Genomic DNA, 17,651 nt, shown 5'->3' on the forward strand with positions numbered 1-17,651 from the left:
AAAATACCCCCGCTCCTTCACAGCTAGGCTGCAAGGTCTACAAACTACAGAGCTTCTCAGAATTCCCCATGTACAATTAAACCCTTGACCACCCCTGGCACACAGTGGGAGCTATCTACCACCTTTTAATCCTAGTCTCACCTCTGTCTCACTTCAGACTCCCCGACTTCTCTTGTGGTTCCCTTCATCTTTCAAAGAACTGACTCACAATTAACATGCTGGGGCTGCTTTGGAGATACCCAAACAATACCCCCACCCAAATAACCATTTTAGGTCCATGCGATATAAATCAAGAAGGAAGATCAAGAGCTCAGCCCACTGCTAGGGTCCAGAGTTCTCTGCTCATGAGTCCTTTCGGGGCTGATGTCAGGTGTCTGGCAGTCTCACTTTTTGCAGGGCCATCAGTCACCAAGGCTCCAGATCAGAGGACTGAACTGAGCCTACCAAGGTCACTGCTGAGACAGAAGAGGATGGGGAAAGAAGGTCCTAGTGATCTTGGAAAAACAAAGCAGGACTTCTGCAAGAAGACATATGCTTCCCCCATATTCTGTCAAGAAAGGAGGGGCACTCTGCTGATCCTTCCTCAAAACCAAGAGGACTGTGGGAAAACTCTGCTAATTAAGGCCAAAGTCCACCGATGGCCTCAGCTCTATACAATATGGGGGACTCCTTTCATTAGCGAATTTTCCTCTTCTTTAACCTTGTTTGAGGAATTCTAAGCCCCATACATGCCTCTACCTGAGGAACGTCACATAGCCTCAGTTAGTTTACAGGATCACTTCCCTTTCTCCCAATAAGAGCCTGTTCAGCCAGTACCTGAGATTCAGGAAGTGCTTCCCCATGCTGAGGCATTCCAGGTACCCAAAGTCCCCAGCCAATGACCTTGTGACCATCCTGAATGTCCCTGCCCTCAGTCCTCCAAAACTTTATAAGCCTTCAATCACCCTAAGTGAAGTTCATCTGCCTACTGACTTTGGGTCTTGGTGTGGTTTATCCACCATACATACTCACAGGGCTTTCAAATATATACACTCCCACTCTGCCTTCCTCTCTCCTCCCTTCTCAATGTCTCTGCTCCCTCTGCCTTTGTGGAATGTATCGATTGGTGATCCACAAGAGTGGGCAGACCCACAGAGGACAGTCAAAGTTATAAGGGTAGGCATGAGCCATTACCCCCCCACACCCCCACCTCTGAGTCACCAGATGGTCTCCACTCTCCACTGACCACGTGCCCAGCCTCTTTTCTTTCTCAAAGGATGTTATAGTGATTAAATACAAAGATGGAATGTCACCTTATGTGGCAACATCACATGAGTTTTCTATAGATTGAGTAAGCCTAGAAAGGTATAGGGCTTGAGCTAACTTACTCAACCCTCTGGCGATGCTTCACCAGAGGGTGACCTGTCTGATAAAGAGCCCTAGCATTGAGAGCCTGTGGGTGACATTGCCTTACACAGAGATGCAGAAGAGAAAAAGGAACTTCTTTCCCAAGCTAGTCCTCTAGAGAGCCAGTATATGCCTCACAAAGGAGTTGGCAGGGGAAACCTGTCACAGACATGAGCCACGAACAACAGCAACTGACAGACACCAGCTAACACCTCCCATTTAGACTCCAGGAAGCAGCCCACTATGACACTCAAAGAGGCACTGGGATGTCAGATTTCACTCAAATTCCACCCACAGCCATGAGTTGAGCCTTTGCTGGAGAGCAAAGCCTGGATGAGGCTAAGACAGAAAGCTTTATCTAGGATCTGATATTTAACCTCGAAAATGAATAAAAGATTCTGGTTTTAAGACTCCGTAGTGATCATTTCAGGCACCAATCATGACAAAGGAACAGTGGGACTTGCTATGGTCTGATATGTGGAGCCACTGTCTAGCAATAGGACAGAGCAGCACCCAGAGATGTGAGCAGACACTGGAAGTGATAAGATGGTGCTGTTGGTTGAAAGGATGGTTTCCTGACCCCAAGTCACTTACAATGTCCTTAATGGATAGCAGGGTGACTGCAGATGTCATTAGTTGAGATCAGGTTAGACCAGAGGATGGGGAGCTTAGTCAAACTTGGGATTCTTATGAGAAGACAGCCATGTGAAGACTGGGGTGCATGGGAAGGAGCCCTGATTATGAAGGAGACTGGTGGGGTGATGTCTGCAAGCTGAGGCATATCCAGGGCTGCAGCAACCTTAAAAGGCAGGAAGAGACTCAGGGAGAGGGAGTCTCTCCTCTGTTTTAAGGCAGAACAGTTCTGCTGATACCTTGGTTTAGACTCTGTCTTAAGATTTCTATTGCTGTGGTAAAACACTATGACCAAAGCAACTTGGAGAGGAAAGGGTTTATTTGGCTTACACTTCCACATCACTGTTCATCATTGAAGGAAGCCGGTACAGGAACTCAAACAGGGCAGGATCCTGGAGGCATAAGCTAATGCAGGGGCCATGGAGGGATGCTGCTTATTGGCTTGCTCAGCCTGCTTTCTTGGAGAACCTAGGACCACCAGGACACAATAGAACTGGCCCTCCCCATCAATCACTAATTTAAAAAATGCCTTACAGGTTTGCCTAAAACCTGATCTTATGGAGGCTTTTTTTTTTAATTGAGGTTCCCCTCTTCTCAAATGACTTTAGCTCATGTTAAATTGACATAAAATCATCCAACATAGACTTCCAGACCACCTGATTGTGAGGGCTTTTGAAACATCCCCAAAGCTTTGCAAATCCCCTAAAACCACCCTGACAATCAGGTGCCATCTAGACACAAGCTATAGGTGAACTCAAGTCTCCCAATGTTTTGGTCCATGAAGCCCTCAGTCCTTCCCAAAACCAATATTACTTTTCAGCAGAACTCTCCCTCTCCCAAGCCACCCTTCATGTCTACATAGTGACAGCAGCACAGAGCTTAGCTCTAAACTGTCTGCCCACTCTGATAACGTAGAACTCCCTTTTGAGAATCTGATGGGTATTCTGAGAATGGCCCTTGAGGCTAGTGTCTCCCCTAACTTCCCAGGTTCTGCACACCCCATTGTCCCTCTTTTCTCCATCCTCCCTACAGATCCACTAGCAAATCTACCCTCAATCTTATGTTCATAAGTCTGCTCACACCTAAGATCCTACCTGAGTCTTACCACCAGCACCTGTCAGAGCAGAAGCATTCTGTCAAAAAAAAACACAGTTTCTTTTCCAGTGAGAATATGTTTTGTGTATCTGCTTGGTAGTGTTGTTGTTTATGACAGTGGTGGCTATAGTGTGTGTGTGTGTGTGTGTGTGTGTGTGTGTGTGTGTGTGTGTGTGTGTGTGTGTGTGCAAAAGGAGGGGTGGGAGGAGATGAAGATTACTTGATGTTATTCTACGGATATTTTGCTTACAGGTATGTCTATGTACTGTGTGAATTCCTCGTGTCATCAGAGACCAGAAGAAAGTGTTAGACTCCATTCCCCAAAACTGGAGTTACCAATGATTGTGAGTGTCCATGTGCTCTTAGCCACTGAACCACCTCTCTAGCCCCAAGAGAAAGGTTTCTGATGAAATGGGGAACACGGTAACAGCAAAGTATATTTTGTCCTAGAGGTTCCAGAGAAGTAGTGAAGTCAAAGAGAGCCATCCCCATCTCATCGATTGTTCAATAGGAACAATCTAGTCCCTAGGCTAAAAATAATCACTGTAAAGAGGCCAGAAGCTGAGGTTCTGGGGTCAAGCAAAAGTCAGAAGTGAGGACAGACATCCTCTCTTGAGTCTCAAACTATCCAGGGCTCTCTAGAAAGAGGACAGTGATCCTGGCCCTGACATGTAGTATATCCTAGATCTTCCACAAAAAGGCTGGTAAGCCTCCCAGAACACAGTCCCATAGGGTTTTCTGACCCTTTCAATGAAACCCGAGTCTGGGCCTGAGCCAAACGTCCTCAGCCATGGGGAAATCCTGACAGTGGACACTACAGAAAGAAGAGAACCAAGACCACCAAAACTCATGGCACATTCAATATACTTTATTTAAAAGTTTCTTTGTATAAATTTCCCAAAAATTTTAAACATTGAATCTCACCTCCAAGCTCCAAGACAACAACATTGAAAAACAACCCACCTTAGAAGACCACCAAAGAGATTCTCAATTAGGACTTTATTTGAATTCTCTAATGGAGGCATTTGTCCCAGCAATGCACACAGGAAAGAGGTCTGATTTCTTCTAATTAGATCATTTGTCAGAGGATTTAGAGGAATATTGCTCGAAGTCTAATCCAGGAAACCGGGACCATGAGAAGGTTAGACTCTTGTTTCTCCATCTAAGCCGTGCAACTACAGAGGAATGAACCAAGCAGAAATGTACAGAGTAGCTGTGACGTCCAGGCTATGTTCTAGGCACAGGGTTTGCCTGGCACAGGCGTAGTGTGGAACTCCAGAGGGAAATTGAATTTATAGGAATGTTCACATAAACACCAGCAGTGGCTAGCTATAACCCAAGGGTCCAAGTATACGGTAGAACTGCCTGAAGATGGAGAGCAGGGTCCATAGACACATTTAGCACCATATTGACAGGTCACGTGCAGAGGGTTTCCTCCCGAGGTTGAGTGTCAATCAAAGCATGAAAAGGCACCGTGCTGAGGCATCTACCCAGAGCTCTTATAGAAACGAGTTAGAAATGGCTGCCTCCTCCTTCTCCCAGAGGTACGTGTTGCCTGAAGGCCGTGCTTAGGCTCTTGTCAAACTGTTAACTCTGGGTATGGAGAGCATTGAGTGTGGAGGGAAGGAGAGAAGAGTGGAGGGAGAAGACAGAGGGAGAAGAAAAGAAGAGAGGTCAATAAACATAAAATATACTGTATTTATCACAGCACGATCCCACAGCCTCTAGTCTGTAGCCCTTCCTTACTGGTTCCTGTGGTCCTTGTGGCTTCAGGTTTGGGCCATGCGGAATCTGAACTCTGTGCCATTACTAATTGAACTGCTCACTATGATAGAGAGACTGGATAACCTCGGTGTCAACACTACTGTTTATAGGAGGCAAAGCTATTTAAAAATGAATATATATGTGTTTATCATTAGTCTTCTGTTGTTGATCATTATTCTATTCTAACCATCATGTGTACTGTGACACTTCTAAAGTGACAAGGATGTGCTAATGTTCCTGATGTGTTTGGTTGGCTCTGGGTTTCCCAACCACCAAAGATACACATATGCTTTCAAGAAACAAATCAGTCATTCCAATCACTAACTTCCTGTGGCTTTTTTTTCATGTGTGTGTAAAATTAAAAATTTTATCTTTTTAATGGTTCATTGGTCCATCTTATCTGAGGATTTGATTTAACTGTTTTCAGGTTTTCCATAACCATTGTAATTCAGGCATTTCTCAGCGGTGAGGCAATTAACCCCGATCTCTCCTCTCTATGCATAATAGATAAATAAAACCCCAGGGAGAGAGGGGCCACTTACCAGGACTACACATCTTTTCACATTCTTCCTGGGAGTGGAATCTGTTCTCGTTGCCCCCACAACCTCCATACCAGAATCTCTTGCAACTTTTGCTCTCTAGGTCGTAGTGCCACAGTAACTTGAAGTCCACACAAGTCCCAGCATCTCTGGACAGCTTACATATATCTACAGGATCAAACGGAGAAAGGAGCATCAGTAGGTCTGTGCCAACGCCTCAGCCTCCAGACTCCATATTGGAGTCTGTGGCTGGATCTCAATGCTACTGTAGAGAAGAATTTCCTGGTGGGAAGGTTTTAACCTTACCTGAGCCTCTGTTTCTTCATTATTAAACTGACATAGCAGTCAGTCTCAGGTTTGCAAAGAATAAACAAAAAGTACAGCAAGAATCTCAACTATTAGCTGTCACTGAATAACAAAAATAAAATGACTAACTTCTCCCCATTTCAATTTCCAGGCCATCTGCTCTCCAGTTCTTTCTGTCTACACTGTCCAGACCATGGACCACTGACTTTCCAGACCATGGACTTTCATACTCCTTGGTAAATGGCATTAAATTCTGTTAGACTATACATTTCAAGAAGAAAGTAGATTGAAAGTGTATATAAATTGTAATTGAGTATTCTTTTTTTGAAAAAAAAGTAAATATATACACTTTATTGTTTATGCTTGTATTCTATGTCAGTTCCCCTAGAGCTAGAGTCAGAGGCAGTTGTGAGCAGCCTAACATGGGTGCTAGCACTGACCTCTGACCCCTGCAAGATCAGCAACCACTTTTAACCACCAGGCCTTTTTGCCAGGCCTTCAACAGATGTTCATCGTGTTAAGTGTGTGTGCAGACACAAGTATAGCCGACTATTTTTCTTCCCTCTCACATAAAACTAAGATGGAGAAGAAGCTTCTCGGGCAGCAGAAATGCCCCAGGGCAGGACTGTGTGGGGGCCGGAAGCTTGGTTTGTCTCCAGTTAAGGAAGTTCAGGGTTTGAATGCACACTCCTGCTGGAGCCAGTTGCAAAATAAGGCTGGGTCCCCCAGATGCCTACAGAGGTAAATTGACAGTTTGAGAACAGCAAGACTTCTGTTTACAGAACTTTCTGGCAAATGCTGGAGTTTGCTGGGAAAGACATGTGCATGTAAAATGTTTTAATCTAAAAGTCTGAAAGTCTAAGCCTTCTTTCAACAAAGGCTCAGGATCAGCTAATCTGCATGTTTGTGGGAGTAGCTACCAACCTGACTCAAGGCTCTCCCTCACAAAGTGCCCCTCCTTGCTTTCCTCGAGTAAGACAATACTGAAGGACTTATTCAGTCATTGCTAAGTGGCTTTAGCAGACAGTAACCTTACTACTTAAAAGCAGCTGCATTGTAATATTTGAGAGCTAAGGGAAGCAAAGGGTAGAGTGGAGATTTTAAGGAAGGTCTGCTTTGCTTGGTTTTCAAAATACAAATTCTAACCATTTCAAATGTAATGCTGCAAAGTCTAGAACCTTGAAAGGCAAGGTGTGGATGCTGTTGGAGGTCTACCAGCAGAATCAACCTTCACCTCGAGGCAGGGTCTTATGGAAGCACAGTTCTCTAGCAAAAGGACAGGCTTGAGCTGGGAGACACAAAGTCAGACTTCTCTCCCCTGTCAGGCTTTGTCAAGAAGACACAAACATTCACCTGCATCCTCAGACTGCCTCACTGCCATGAGCGGGACGGAGACAGATTTTAGATTCACCCGCAAACAAATGCTCTGCGGCCTTGACAGGAACGTGGGTCCCCGTTACAAACAAAACCCAAATCAGCCCTCTTTGTCAGACAGTGTTACATGTCTGTGGAGAAAATCCTTCCCTGATTCTGGAAGCAGCAACTCCACATTTAAAAACAGAACAGCCTGACCCAGATTTGTGTTTAAAGATTATGTTGTTTACGCTAACTAAACACTGTTTATACAGTCTCAGCCTTCAGAGGCACACATAAAGAAACCAACTTATCCCTAAATCTTGCTGTCTAGGAGTTCCTCCAAGTCTCTCAATGAAACAAGAGTTTGCTGGAAATTTTACATTTTCCACACTCAGAGGCAAAAGCTAGGAAGAGGGAATCAGATTAAACACACAGCTTTCTGTGTCTTTGAAGTGAATGTATTCTGGATCTTCTTTGGCTGGTGTTTGGTTTTCTGTTTTTTTTTTTTTCCTAATTTTATTTGTTATTGTGCATGTGAGCATGACAGGAGAGGGGTAGGCCGTAGCATGAGTTTGGCGGCCAAAGGCAAATGTTGTGAAGTTGATTCTCTCCTTCCGCATTTACAGGGGTTCTGGGGTTCAAACATGGGTTCTCAAGCTTACACCCTTGGTGCTTTACCCACTGAGCAATCTCCCTGACCCTGTGACAGTATCTTGAAGGAAAATCCAAGAAACCCCAGCCACAGAGATGTGGCTTTCTTTTGAGGTCAGCATTCATGTTGGGGCATCCTTACCATGGTGGCTTAAGAATAGACCAGAATAGACTGTGAGCTGCAGGGCAGAACCAGGCAGGAAACAAAAGTCTGTCTGTAGTCTTTGGTGTGGGCAGCAGAAACTGATGAGCAGTGGCATCTCCTCCCCCTCCTCCTCTACCTCCTCCCCCCTCCCCCAACCAACTCTCACTTCACCCACCTACTTCACTTTTCCAGTTTGCATTTACACCATAGCATTCAATTTCTTCAAGGCTTTATATAGAATCTCTCAGCCATTGTAGTTAATTACCACCACCTGTATGGAGCCCCACCTCCCTCAGTCCCAAGAATTTCTATTGGGAAAACCCCCTATTCTTCTGCTAGCCTTTCACAGGAAAGGCTAGAGACATTGGACACCATGCAGTCGCTTGCTGTTAAATGACAGTGGTAGCTCTTCCGTCTAGTACAGTTACAAAGGCAGTTACAAAGGCTGCTTATGAATGATGACTCACAGAAAGGAAGCACGTATTGAGAGGCATCCTGTTCCTCCTGACTGGCCAGAAGGCATCAGACAATCTCCATGCTAAGCAGGGGCTTGCACTCTGAGGACTATGAAACAGTACCATAACTAAAGTCTCCCAGGATTTTGAGTTCTCATGTTAGTTAATGGCGCCTTTGGTGCCTAAGTCAAGCATATTGATCACTGTGTAGTCACTTTCTCAAATCTAGTTAGCCAAGCCTCCATTCTGCTAAATGAAAGTGTTATTTGAATGGGAATGGCTCCCATTGGCTCAAATGTTTGAACATGTATTTGGTCCCTGGTCTGGCTAGTTTTGGGACAACTTGACACAAGCTGAAGTCATCTGAAAGGAGGGAACTGCAATTAAGAATATGCCGCTATAAAATAGGGTTGTAGGCAGGCCTGTAGGGCATTTTCTTAATTAGTGATTGATGGTGGAGGGCAAACCCATTATAGGTGGTGCCATCCCTGGGCTGGTGGTTCTGAGTTCTATAAGAAAGAAGGCTGAGTAAGCCATGCATAGGGAGCAAGCCATTAAGCAGTACTTCTCCCTGGTCTCTGCATCAGCTCCTGACTCCAGGTTCCTGCCCTGTTTGAGTTCCTGTCCTGGCTTCCTTCAGTGATGAACAGTGATATGGAAGCGTGAGCCCAATAAAGCCTCTCCTCTCCAAGTTGCTTTGGTCATGGTGTTTCATCATAGCAACAGTCACCCAGCCTAAGACAGTCCCCAGTTGCTCAGGAAAGATTAGGAGGTATGGTCTTGCTGGAGAAGGTGTGTCACAGGTAAGCTTTCAAGCTTTAAAAGCCTTCCATCAGCCCCAATGAGTTCTAAGCCCCTTGTTTGTGGATCATGATAGGATCTCTCTGCTACTCCAGCTGCCTGCTGCCTCCTACCTCTGTTCCATCTTCAGAGACCCTTATTCCTCTGGAACTGTGACCCCCAAAATAAACTCTTTCTTCTATAAGTTGCCTTGGTCATGACCAAGTGACCACATGACAAGAACATGTCGTAGCAATAGAAAAGCAACTTATATAGGGGGAGGGAGGGTTACAGGTTCTCAGACTTGTGTCCCAAGAACAGCAATCTTGCCTGTCACTAACAGACACACTCTGTGCTCAGGTACCCAGGAAAGTGGTATACAAGACCAAGCCTAGATGTGGCGTTTCGAGAACTGAGAATATATCTGAACCCACATGTTCTGTAGGATCCAGTCTGGTTACCTTGGGTCTCCTCAGCAGTGTCTTATAGATGATTCGGTAAGTGAATGAAACTATTCTTTGCAGCACCACAGACCACAAGTCAACCCTAGCCAGTTTCAACATAACACAGAGGAAGTGACTGGTGGAGCCATGCATAATAGCCATGGGCTCAGAAGCAGCTCCTGCCAGCTTCCTCTAACACTATGGTGACAAGCTTGGTTCCTCTGCTTTTGAAACCGAGACCATGTAGAGTGAGATGAAACCCAGCAGCTGAGGACCCCTTTGGAATTGATCCCGTGGAAGTCATGTGACTTAGTCTCAGGCAGGTGACCTCAATTTCAAAGGGTTTGCAATTCTTGAGAGAATGCTTTCTGAAGTCCATTAGGGGACCTAGTACTGCCACGGCTTACCTGTTTTAGTGAGAAACAATGGTTCTGTGTTCACCATGAGGTTGATGGTTGAACTGGATGCTCGGTGTGCTGCCTGAAGAGGTGGAGGCTGGGTTTTCTCTATAAGAAAAGAAAATACAGCCAACTAGTAGTTGACTCGGAAACTAAAAGTGGCAACAGAGATCCCACCGTCTTCCCTGCCAGGATCCAGGTCCCCATTTCCCACGTGCCACCTGGACATGATAGGCTAAGGCAGAGAAAATCTGGTCTCCCCCTTAAAGGGTCCCAGGAACCAAGAATGAGAGCATATGGCACAGGGAACGCTGTCTCCTATGCTGTTGCTGTGGTTTCGATTTTCAGGGTGTAGCCTCAGTACCCAAGATTGATGGATTGTACTTAATTGTGTCTGTGCTTCAGGATGGACTCAAGACATCATTGTTTTATATCCTGTTTGGTATACCATGTAGAAATTAAGACCCAAGTGCTCTCAAGTCATCAGTACTTACTCGTATTGAAACTTCCTTGGTAGATGGCCCTGACCTGAGACTGCAGGTAGGAGACCACTACGACATGGTACAGCTGTCCAGCCAGTAGGCCTCCAACGACACGGTCAGTGACAGTGAGGTTTTGTCTCAGAACCAAGGACTGGTCGTGGGCCGAGGTTACAGTGAGGTCATAAAAAAAGGAGCTGGAAGGCTCGGGCCGCTCCCAGTGGAGTCTGGCACTGTTCTCCGTGACTTCAGAGACCTGGACTTCTCGGGACACTCTCGCTGAAAGATCAGAGTGCAGAGTTTATAAAATTAAAACTCCTCACAACAGGAGCACATGTAGGAGCTTCAGAAGAGATCTGGGAGATGTTGGTGGACAGCTGGCCTGAAGCTCGCCAAGAAAGGGAGCTAGTGTCCCCTTCACCAGTCACTTCCTCCACCAGCCTGCCTGGCATGTAAGAGCATAGTGACTCAAACACATCCTTATTCATCAACAAGGTACATAAGTGACTACTTTCATTTTTCTACCAAAAACCCCTTGTGAAGAAGATACTTTGAAATGTAAGCTCCAGCATGCTAGCAGGAAGTTACATGGGCAGTACAAGACCAGCTCAAGGATTGCAAACATGAAAAATCATGGTGTTGTAGGCTATGACAAGAACATACTGTCTCAGCTTTCTGTCTGCTCATAGGTAAAGATAATTCCTACTTTTTCATGAGCACATATATTCTAGATTCATCTTCCTTTATAGATTATGACATTCTGTAGAATCTTCTTACATCTTCTCAGAAAAGCTAACAATTATACCCCCTGAGTCTCATTAACTCACCCCCCCTCACACACACACACATACACACACACACACACACACACACAAAGTCAGGAATGTGCTTTTCTTGGGTCAGAATGAACATGCTGGTCAGCCTCTGAGGGAGAACTGAGTTTCTGAGGTATCATTTCTCACTTTATTGAACCAACCCCTGATACTGCCACAATAATCAGTGTAGGGCCCCTTTCTGTGACCACATCCCTTTTGGAAAGAAGGAATAGATTAGCACAGGACCAGCTTTGATCTTCCTGAGTCACATTAGAAGGGGAGCAAGTTTAGTTCCAGAAAAAAAGGAAGGAAGGAAGGAAGGAAGGAAGGAAGGAAGGAAGGAAGGAAGGAAGGAAGGAGGAAGGAAAGAAGGAAGAAAGGAAGGAAGGAAGCAAAGATAAAAGAAAAGAAGAGAGGGAGGAAGGGGAGGAGGGAGGGAGGAAGGGAAGGAGGGACAGAGTGGGGGAGAGAGAAAGCCTCCACTCTGCTGCCTAACCAGAACAAAATAGCAAGCTTCTCCTTTCTCTCTCACTCGGAGTCAGGAGCACCCAACGCATGACCCACATTCCACAATGCAACCAAGGATACCTATGGGTATGGCCCAACATCAAGTCATAAGCTTACTTAAAATATTTCAAAACATTTCTCGTATGACTCTATTACAGGGTTCTTGAGGTTGCACTTTATAGATGAGAGAGCATCACAGGACCTCGCCAGCTGCCCATGGAGGGTGAGGCCATGGGACCCAGAGAAGAGCCTACTATGCTGCCATGTGATTACTAAACACCTATCTTTATACCCACAGATAAGCATAGCTTTCACCCCTCATCAAAGATGCTTCTTTTTGCAGCAGAAACAATTCATCACAGTGAGAAAACTGGGAGAACAACTGACCATAGAGTGCCCTGCTCTGGTTGATAACATCTAAAACACAGCATCTGTTCCTAAGGCTCAGGGAATTCCATGGAAGATAGGGACAGAAATATTGAAGAGCCAGAGAACCAGGATGGGGCTCTACAGCAGAGAAGCTACAGCCAGGGAAGCAGGCCTGAACGTACAGGAAGCATCAGTCTTCCTCAGGACCCCAGCATCCTTGAGAGGTTGTACAAGGGAAAACTGCTTCACGGTGCAGAGAAAAGCAATATGTGGACAATCCTTTGCCTAGCTAGCATCTTCTAAGGTCTATCATATAACTATGCCCACCTTGGGTCATCAGCCTACCCTGTAGACCAGCTTCCAGGGCCATGTCCTTGGAGTATTAAATGCAGGCATAAAAGATGGTGTCTCTAAGCAGGCTTTCTTACCCAAGGGCTTAGTAGTGGCTGGCTTGGTGGCAGCTGGTTTGGCCTGTTGCCTGGGGGCCTCTGGCTTGGTAGCAACTGGCCTTACGGCAGCAGCAAGGGGTCTCGTTGCTGCAGGCTTCGCTGCAGCAGGCTTCGCTGCTAATGCAGGTCTGGCTGTGGCTGTGGCTGTGTTCGTGGCCACAGGTTTGGCTGCCACAGGCTTGTTGGCAGAGGCTGGTTTCACAGCGGCTGATTTAGTAAGGACAGGCTGAGCAGGCATTGGTTGAGCAGCGGCTGGCTGAGCAGGGACTGCTGGCTTAGCAGGGACTGGCTTAGCAGCAGCAGGCTGAGGAGGGGCTGGCTTAGCAGGGACTGGCTGAGGAGGGGCTGGCTTAGCAGGGGCTGGTCTTACAGAAGCTGTCTGCGCAGGGGCTGGCTGAACATGGACTGGCTGAGGAGGCACTGACTTAGCAGAAGCTGGCTTAGCAGGGGCTGGTCTCGCTTGGGCTGGTTTTGCAGGGTCTGGCTTAGCAAGAACTGGCTGAGCAGGGGCTGGCTTCGCTGGGGCTGGCTTAGCAGGTGGCAGGTTTACAATTGCTGTTGGTTTGGTTGTTGTCACTGGCTTCGTTGTGGTCACAACTTTGGATGTAAGACTTGAGTTAGCAGTATGTGGAGGGTTTCTGTAGAAAACAAATCAAACATTACCTATAGCCATACTTTTGCATGCTCTAGAGTCATAATCCTATGATCTACAGGGAACTTGCTGTTTAGCAACATGAAGGTGCTGGTTTCTATAAACCTTCTATAATATTATATATACTACAGCTCTTACTTTCAGAATCTGCCTCTAAGAAAATATTGAACAGAATATTAAAATAGAATTATTTGAAATGATTACATTAATTATTCATAAATCTGATACTCTATTTTCAATGGAAAAGAAAAGGTGCAAAGTAAAAGGGAGAAGAATAAATATTTAACAACATTTTAATTTAAACAATCAACTGAGTCGTACACAACAAAATCAGTACTATTTGCTTGCACCATCAAGTATCTACTCATTAGGTGAGGTGGGTGGCTCACGCTTGTAATCCTAACACATTGGAAAGATGAGGCAGGAGAATTGCCACGAGTTTGAGACCAGCCTGGGCTACCAAGTAAGGTCCAGGCCAACATGGACTAGTCAGTAGGATCTCAAAAAGACAAAAAAGAAAGGATAGAGACAGGGGAAGGGATGCGTAATGTAATATAGTCCCCAACTCTGTTCACACTTGCCACACTTCAATCTAGGCTCTGGGCATATTTGACCCATAAAATGTGGTTTAAAATGACAATGTGCTAGGCCTGGCTTATGTCTCAAGAGAACTTATATTTAGTCCTTTCCTAACGAAAACGCTCCTGATCAACTTGTGAACAAGCCCAGGCTATGCCACTGGAAGATAAGAAATCATGTAGAGCAGAGATGAATCTTCCCACTAAGACCAGGTTAGACCAGCCTGTCTGTAGCTGAGAAACTTATCATCATCAACATAAAGGAGGCTGGGAGAAAGACAAACAGACAGACAGACAGACAGACAGACCACCCAGCTAAACCCAGTCAGAAATTTCTAACCCACAGGATTGCAAATTATTCTTGTTTTAAGATACTAAATTCTGGGTACTTCATTATGTAACAAAAGCTAACCAATACAAAAGAATGTAATAAGAACTCACACTATTTTAGGGAATTCATATTTCTATATTTCAATGTCTCAGTCCATGAAGCTAGGGATTGGCTGGAGAGCCTCTACAGCTACTTTAGTGCTATGATATTTGGTTTGACAGTCATAACTACTTACATCTGTTTGTGACCAAACGTCACGCCACTCTTCACTGGTTGGTCCCCTTGGAACCAATCACACTGTTTCCTGAGATCTGGAGGCAGGTAAAATGCATTTTCACCTAGAGAGGGGAAAAAAAAAATCAAACTTCATGTGAATCATATGGAAATTAAAATCAGCTTGATGAGTTAGTTGCATAACTACTTGGATGATTCATTTAAAGGTAATATGTCCTCAATGTGGAAGAGCAGACCAGGCTAGGATGGAACTTTATGTAGATAGTAGGACAGTTTCCAGACACTCGCTGAACATCAAATTACAATCCAGTTATGTTCAAGGTTCTCTGAATGCTTTCTGGGGTACACTCTTGCTTAATCCTCTTAAGACAGAAGCATGGATCCCTGGGTAAAGCTGAGGCTCTCCTTTCCTTCACATCTTCTCCTAAATCTTTTGCAGGACAGACTTTCATGATGTGAATAGTGTGTTGTTCGTGGTCCTCAGCTTTCTGCTGAGCAGTGATTACTCAGCATGGGCATGCTGTCTTGCGATGATGACTCAGCATAGACATGCCGTCTTAGGTTTTATAGGCCTCCCTCATTTGTTTAATATGTGACCTGAGCTCATTCGACATGAACTATGTCAGGTCTGAACTATCCCCAGGGAGGATACAGTCTCAAGAGATCACAGGTACAGGGACAAAAGACCCATGAGCCGATTAACAGATACCCTAAGCCTACGGTCCAAAGGTGGGGACAACTGAAAATTAGTTCCTTGGATAACTGCAGAACAGCTGCTAAAGAGGAAGTTCATAAGGGAAGAAGAAATGAAGGTAGGATGAGTTCTGCCCAAAGGCAAGCATGGGTTTGGCAGCAAATCCTAAATCAATGCAAACCCTTCTAAAAGCTTCCCTCAAGCCCCCTGACAGGATAGGCTTCCCTATGGCACAACCAGCATTCTAGGTCATGCATAGTCAATGTGTGTTTGGTCCACTTTCGAACCTAGTTGTGGACTCTCTGGACGAGCATCAGTGCCTTATGGATAGAAAGCATCAGACAAACGGGCATAATAGGTGAGCAAAGAAAGACAAGGGATGTGTCTGTGTGTGCCTTGTTGACTCTCTAGCTCCTAACTCAAGGCACAAGGTAGGCACATGTATAACTCTGTGTGTGTGTATGTGTGTGTGTGTGTGTGTGTGTGTGTGTGTGTGTGTGTGTGTTGGATGAATGAAAAAGTCACATCAGCATGAAGATGTATTTTCTATGACTGTTCACCCAGACTTGTGACCTGAGAGTATGAGCCAGAATAAAGCCATAGGCAGAACACACTACGTGTGGCACAGGACTTACTGCTGACAAAGGATGGGAGCAACCTCCCAAAGCGCATCAGAGGCTCCTCGTTGAGCTCAGTTGATTTGTCCACAAATTTGAAGAAGACATCATTGGGCTCACTGGCAAAGCTGTAGACCTCCTTGACATTCACCTTCCTGCCAATGCCCAGAACCACAAAGAAGTAACCCTTGCACTTGGCCTGGAGAATGGCTCTCTGGGCCTCCTCCAGCTGCTGCCTCTGCATGTCACCGGTCAACATCAGCACCATAATTTTGAGGTCCCGTGGGTTTGGAGCACTTTCAAAGATGTTCTCTATAGTGTATTCAATGGCATTGCCCAGGCCCATGGTTCCCTGGAGTTGGGTCATCCTCCGGCTAAGGAAATCCAACAGCTTTTCCTTGGCACCATAGTCTGTCAGTGAGAATTCCACCTTCACAGGCGGCACACTGGCATTGTCCACAGACTCGTAGGTTGACTGCTGCACAACAGCCACCCTGGCAAAGTGTTGGGAAGCCTTCGGGTCTGGGCTCAGGTCCAGCTGTCTGATCACATAGCCTATGTACTTCTTCATCTCATTGAACTGGAACAGTGTGGTAGCCTCTGAGCTGTCCAAGATGAAAGCCAGGTCTATGTCCACATCGCTGCCTGCTGCCCTCCGGTCCCTGAAGGAAGGCCTCCAGCTGCCGAAGCCACAGGATGGGTCGATATTGCAAATGTCTAGGAAAAAAAAATCACAGTGGCCAATTACCATGTGGTCCCAGCAGTGTCCCAATTTTCTGGGACTCAAGTGACTACAATCATCAGAGGAGATAGAAACTTCACTGCACGCCCAAAATCCATGCACTTGAAAGGCAGAGGCAGGAGAATCACTAGCTTGAAACAACCTAGGATATATACTTAGACTATGCCTCTCTGCCTTAATTGTGCCCAGATTTCAGTTTTTGTTCCCTCATTTCACTAAATGAAACTTTTCAATGACTTAAAGTCTTCATAGTGCTCTGTGAGACTAAAATATTCCTGTCACTTGCTATGCCTTAAATAAAAGTACTTTAGGACAAACATGTGGGCTCTAGATTCCAAGATCAGAACTCCCTCGAGTGGTCTTTACATTAGTCAATGCAATGAGCCTTGATTCTTAACTTAACATTATCACTCTTCATTCAAAAGTCCCTCTGTAGTGACAACTTTGGTGGCTATGGTTGGATAAATCCCCATGCCCAGATAGAAGAGCAGCTTACCCAAGCAAACATGGCAGGTAAGGACATTCTTCAGGAAGTCTGTGAGATCCCTCCTTGCAGGCAGAACCAGGGCATGTCCCACTGCTGTGTTATTGATCTGGTTTAGACAAAGGGAGATGTCAGGATGCATACACACAGAAGGAGCCATTATAAAAACAGAGTAACAGCAGAACAAAATAAAATGAGATAAACTTGCCCATGGCACAGTGTCTTATTGTTTGGACTCCGGTTGCTCAGATGATTAATTAGACACTAAACAAAGTATCTGGTATGCCTCTGATGAACAGTGGGGGCTAAAATATTATGGTGGTGGTTTTAACAGTGGCAGCAAACACTGATCTGCCCCTTCTCTATCCTCTCCAGGTTAGACAGTGACAAGGCAACCAAGAATATCCCTCCTTGGAGATGAAAACATCTCGCCCACCACAGTGATGGGTGTGTGGCATCCAGGTAACAAGTGACTGATACGAATGGGCAAGGGGATTCCTTTCTGATCTGTGGTCACATATGCTTCTATGTCCCTCAGCCCACACAAAATAAAATGAGCAAAACTGTTCCCTCACAAGGACTCATGGCCAGGAGCCCAAGTTTAATACTGAACTCCAAACCCAGTGTCTGGCCCCAAACCAGGCAGCAGTTTGGCAGAATATACACTGAGGGACAGAGGCACTGAGCAAGCCATAGCTTGCTGACACAAAAAGTAGTGCTACCAACTGGCAAGGCACAGAGCCCAAATC

The 17,651-nt window shown here is 45.5% G+C and overlaps 1 protein-coding gene across 5 annotated transcripts in view; it reads right to left on the reverse strand.

Moving 5' to 3' along the window:
- Positions 1 to 3,961: 3,961 nt before the first annotated feature.
- Col6a3 (collagen type VI alpha 3 chain) overlaps positions 3,962 to 17,651 on the reverse strand; it is a 76,684-nt gene continuing 62,994 nt past the window's right edge. For all 5 annotated transcript variants that reach the window (XM_029479921.1, XM_029479920.1, XM_021161500.2 and 2 more), the window contains 8 exons: positions 16,915 to 17,011; positions 15,695 to 16,393; positions 14,367 to 14,469; positions 12,550 to 13,208; positions 10,446 to 10,709; positions 9,961 to 10,059; positions 5,421 to 5,585; positions 3,962 to 4,707 (listed from right to left, as the gene is read on the reverse strand). In XM_029479921.1, coding sequence (XP_029335781.1) covers positions 4,694 to 4,707; positions 5,421 to 5,585; positions 9,961 to 10,059; positions 10,446 to 10,709; positions 12,550 to 13,208; positions 14,367 to 14,469; positions 15,695 to 16,393; positions 16,915 to 17,011 — 2,100 coding nt within the window. In that variant the 3' untranslated portion in view covers positions 3,962 to 4,693. The remainder of the gene's footprint in view (positions 4,708 to 5,420; positions 5,586 to 9,960; positions 10,060 to 10,445; positions 10,710 to 12,549; positions 13,209 to 14,366; positions 14,470 to 15,694; positions 16,394 to 16,914; positions 17,012 to 17,651) is intronic.

Source organism: Mus caroli, chromosome 1 (genome assembly GCF_900094665.2).
Source record: "Mus caroli chromosome 1, CAROLI_EIJ_v1.1, whole genome shotgun sequence".
Lineage (NCBI taxonomy): Eukaryota > Metazoa > Chordata > Mammalia > Rodentia > Muridae > Mus > Mus caroli.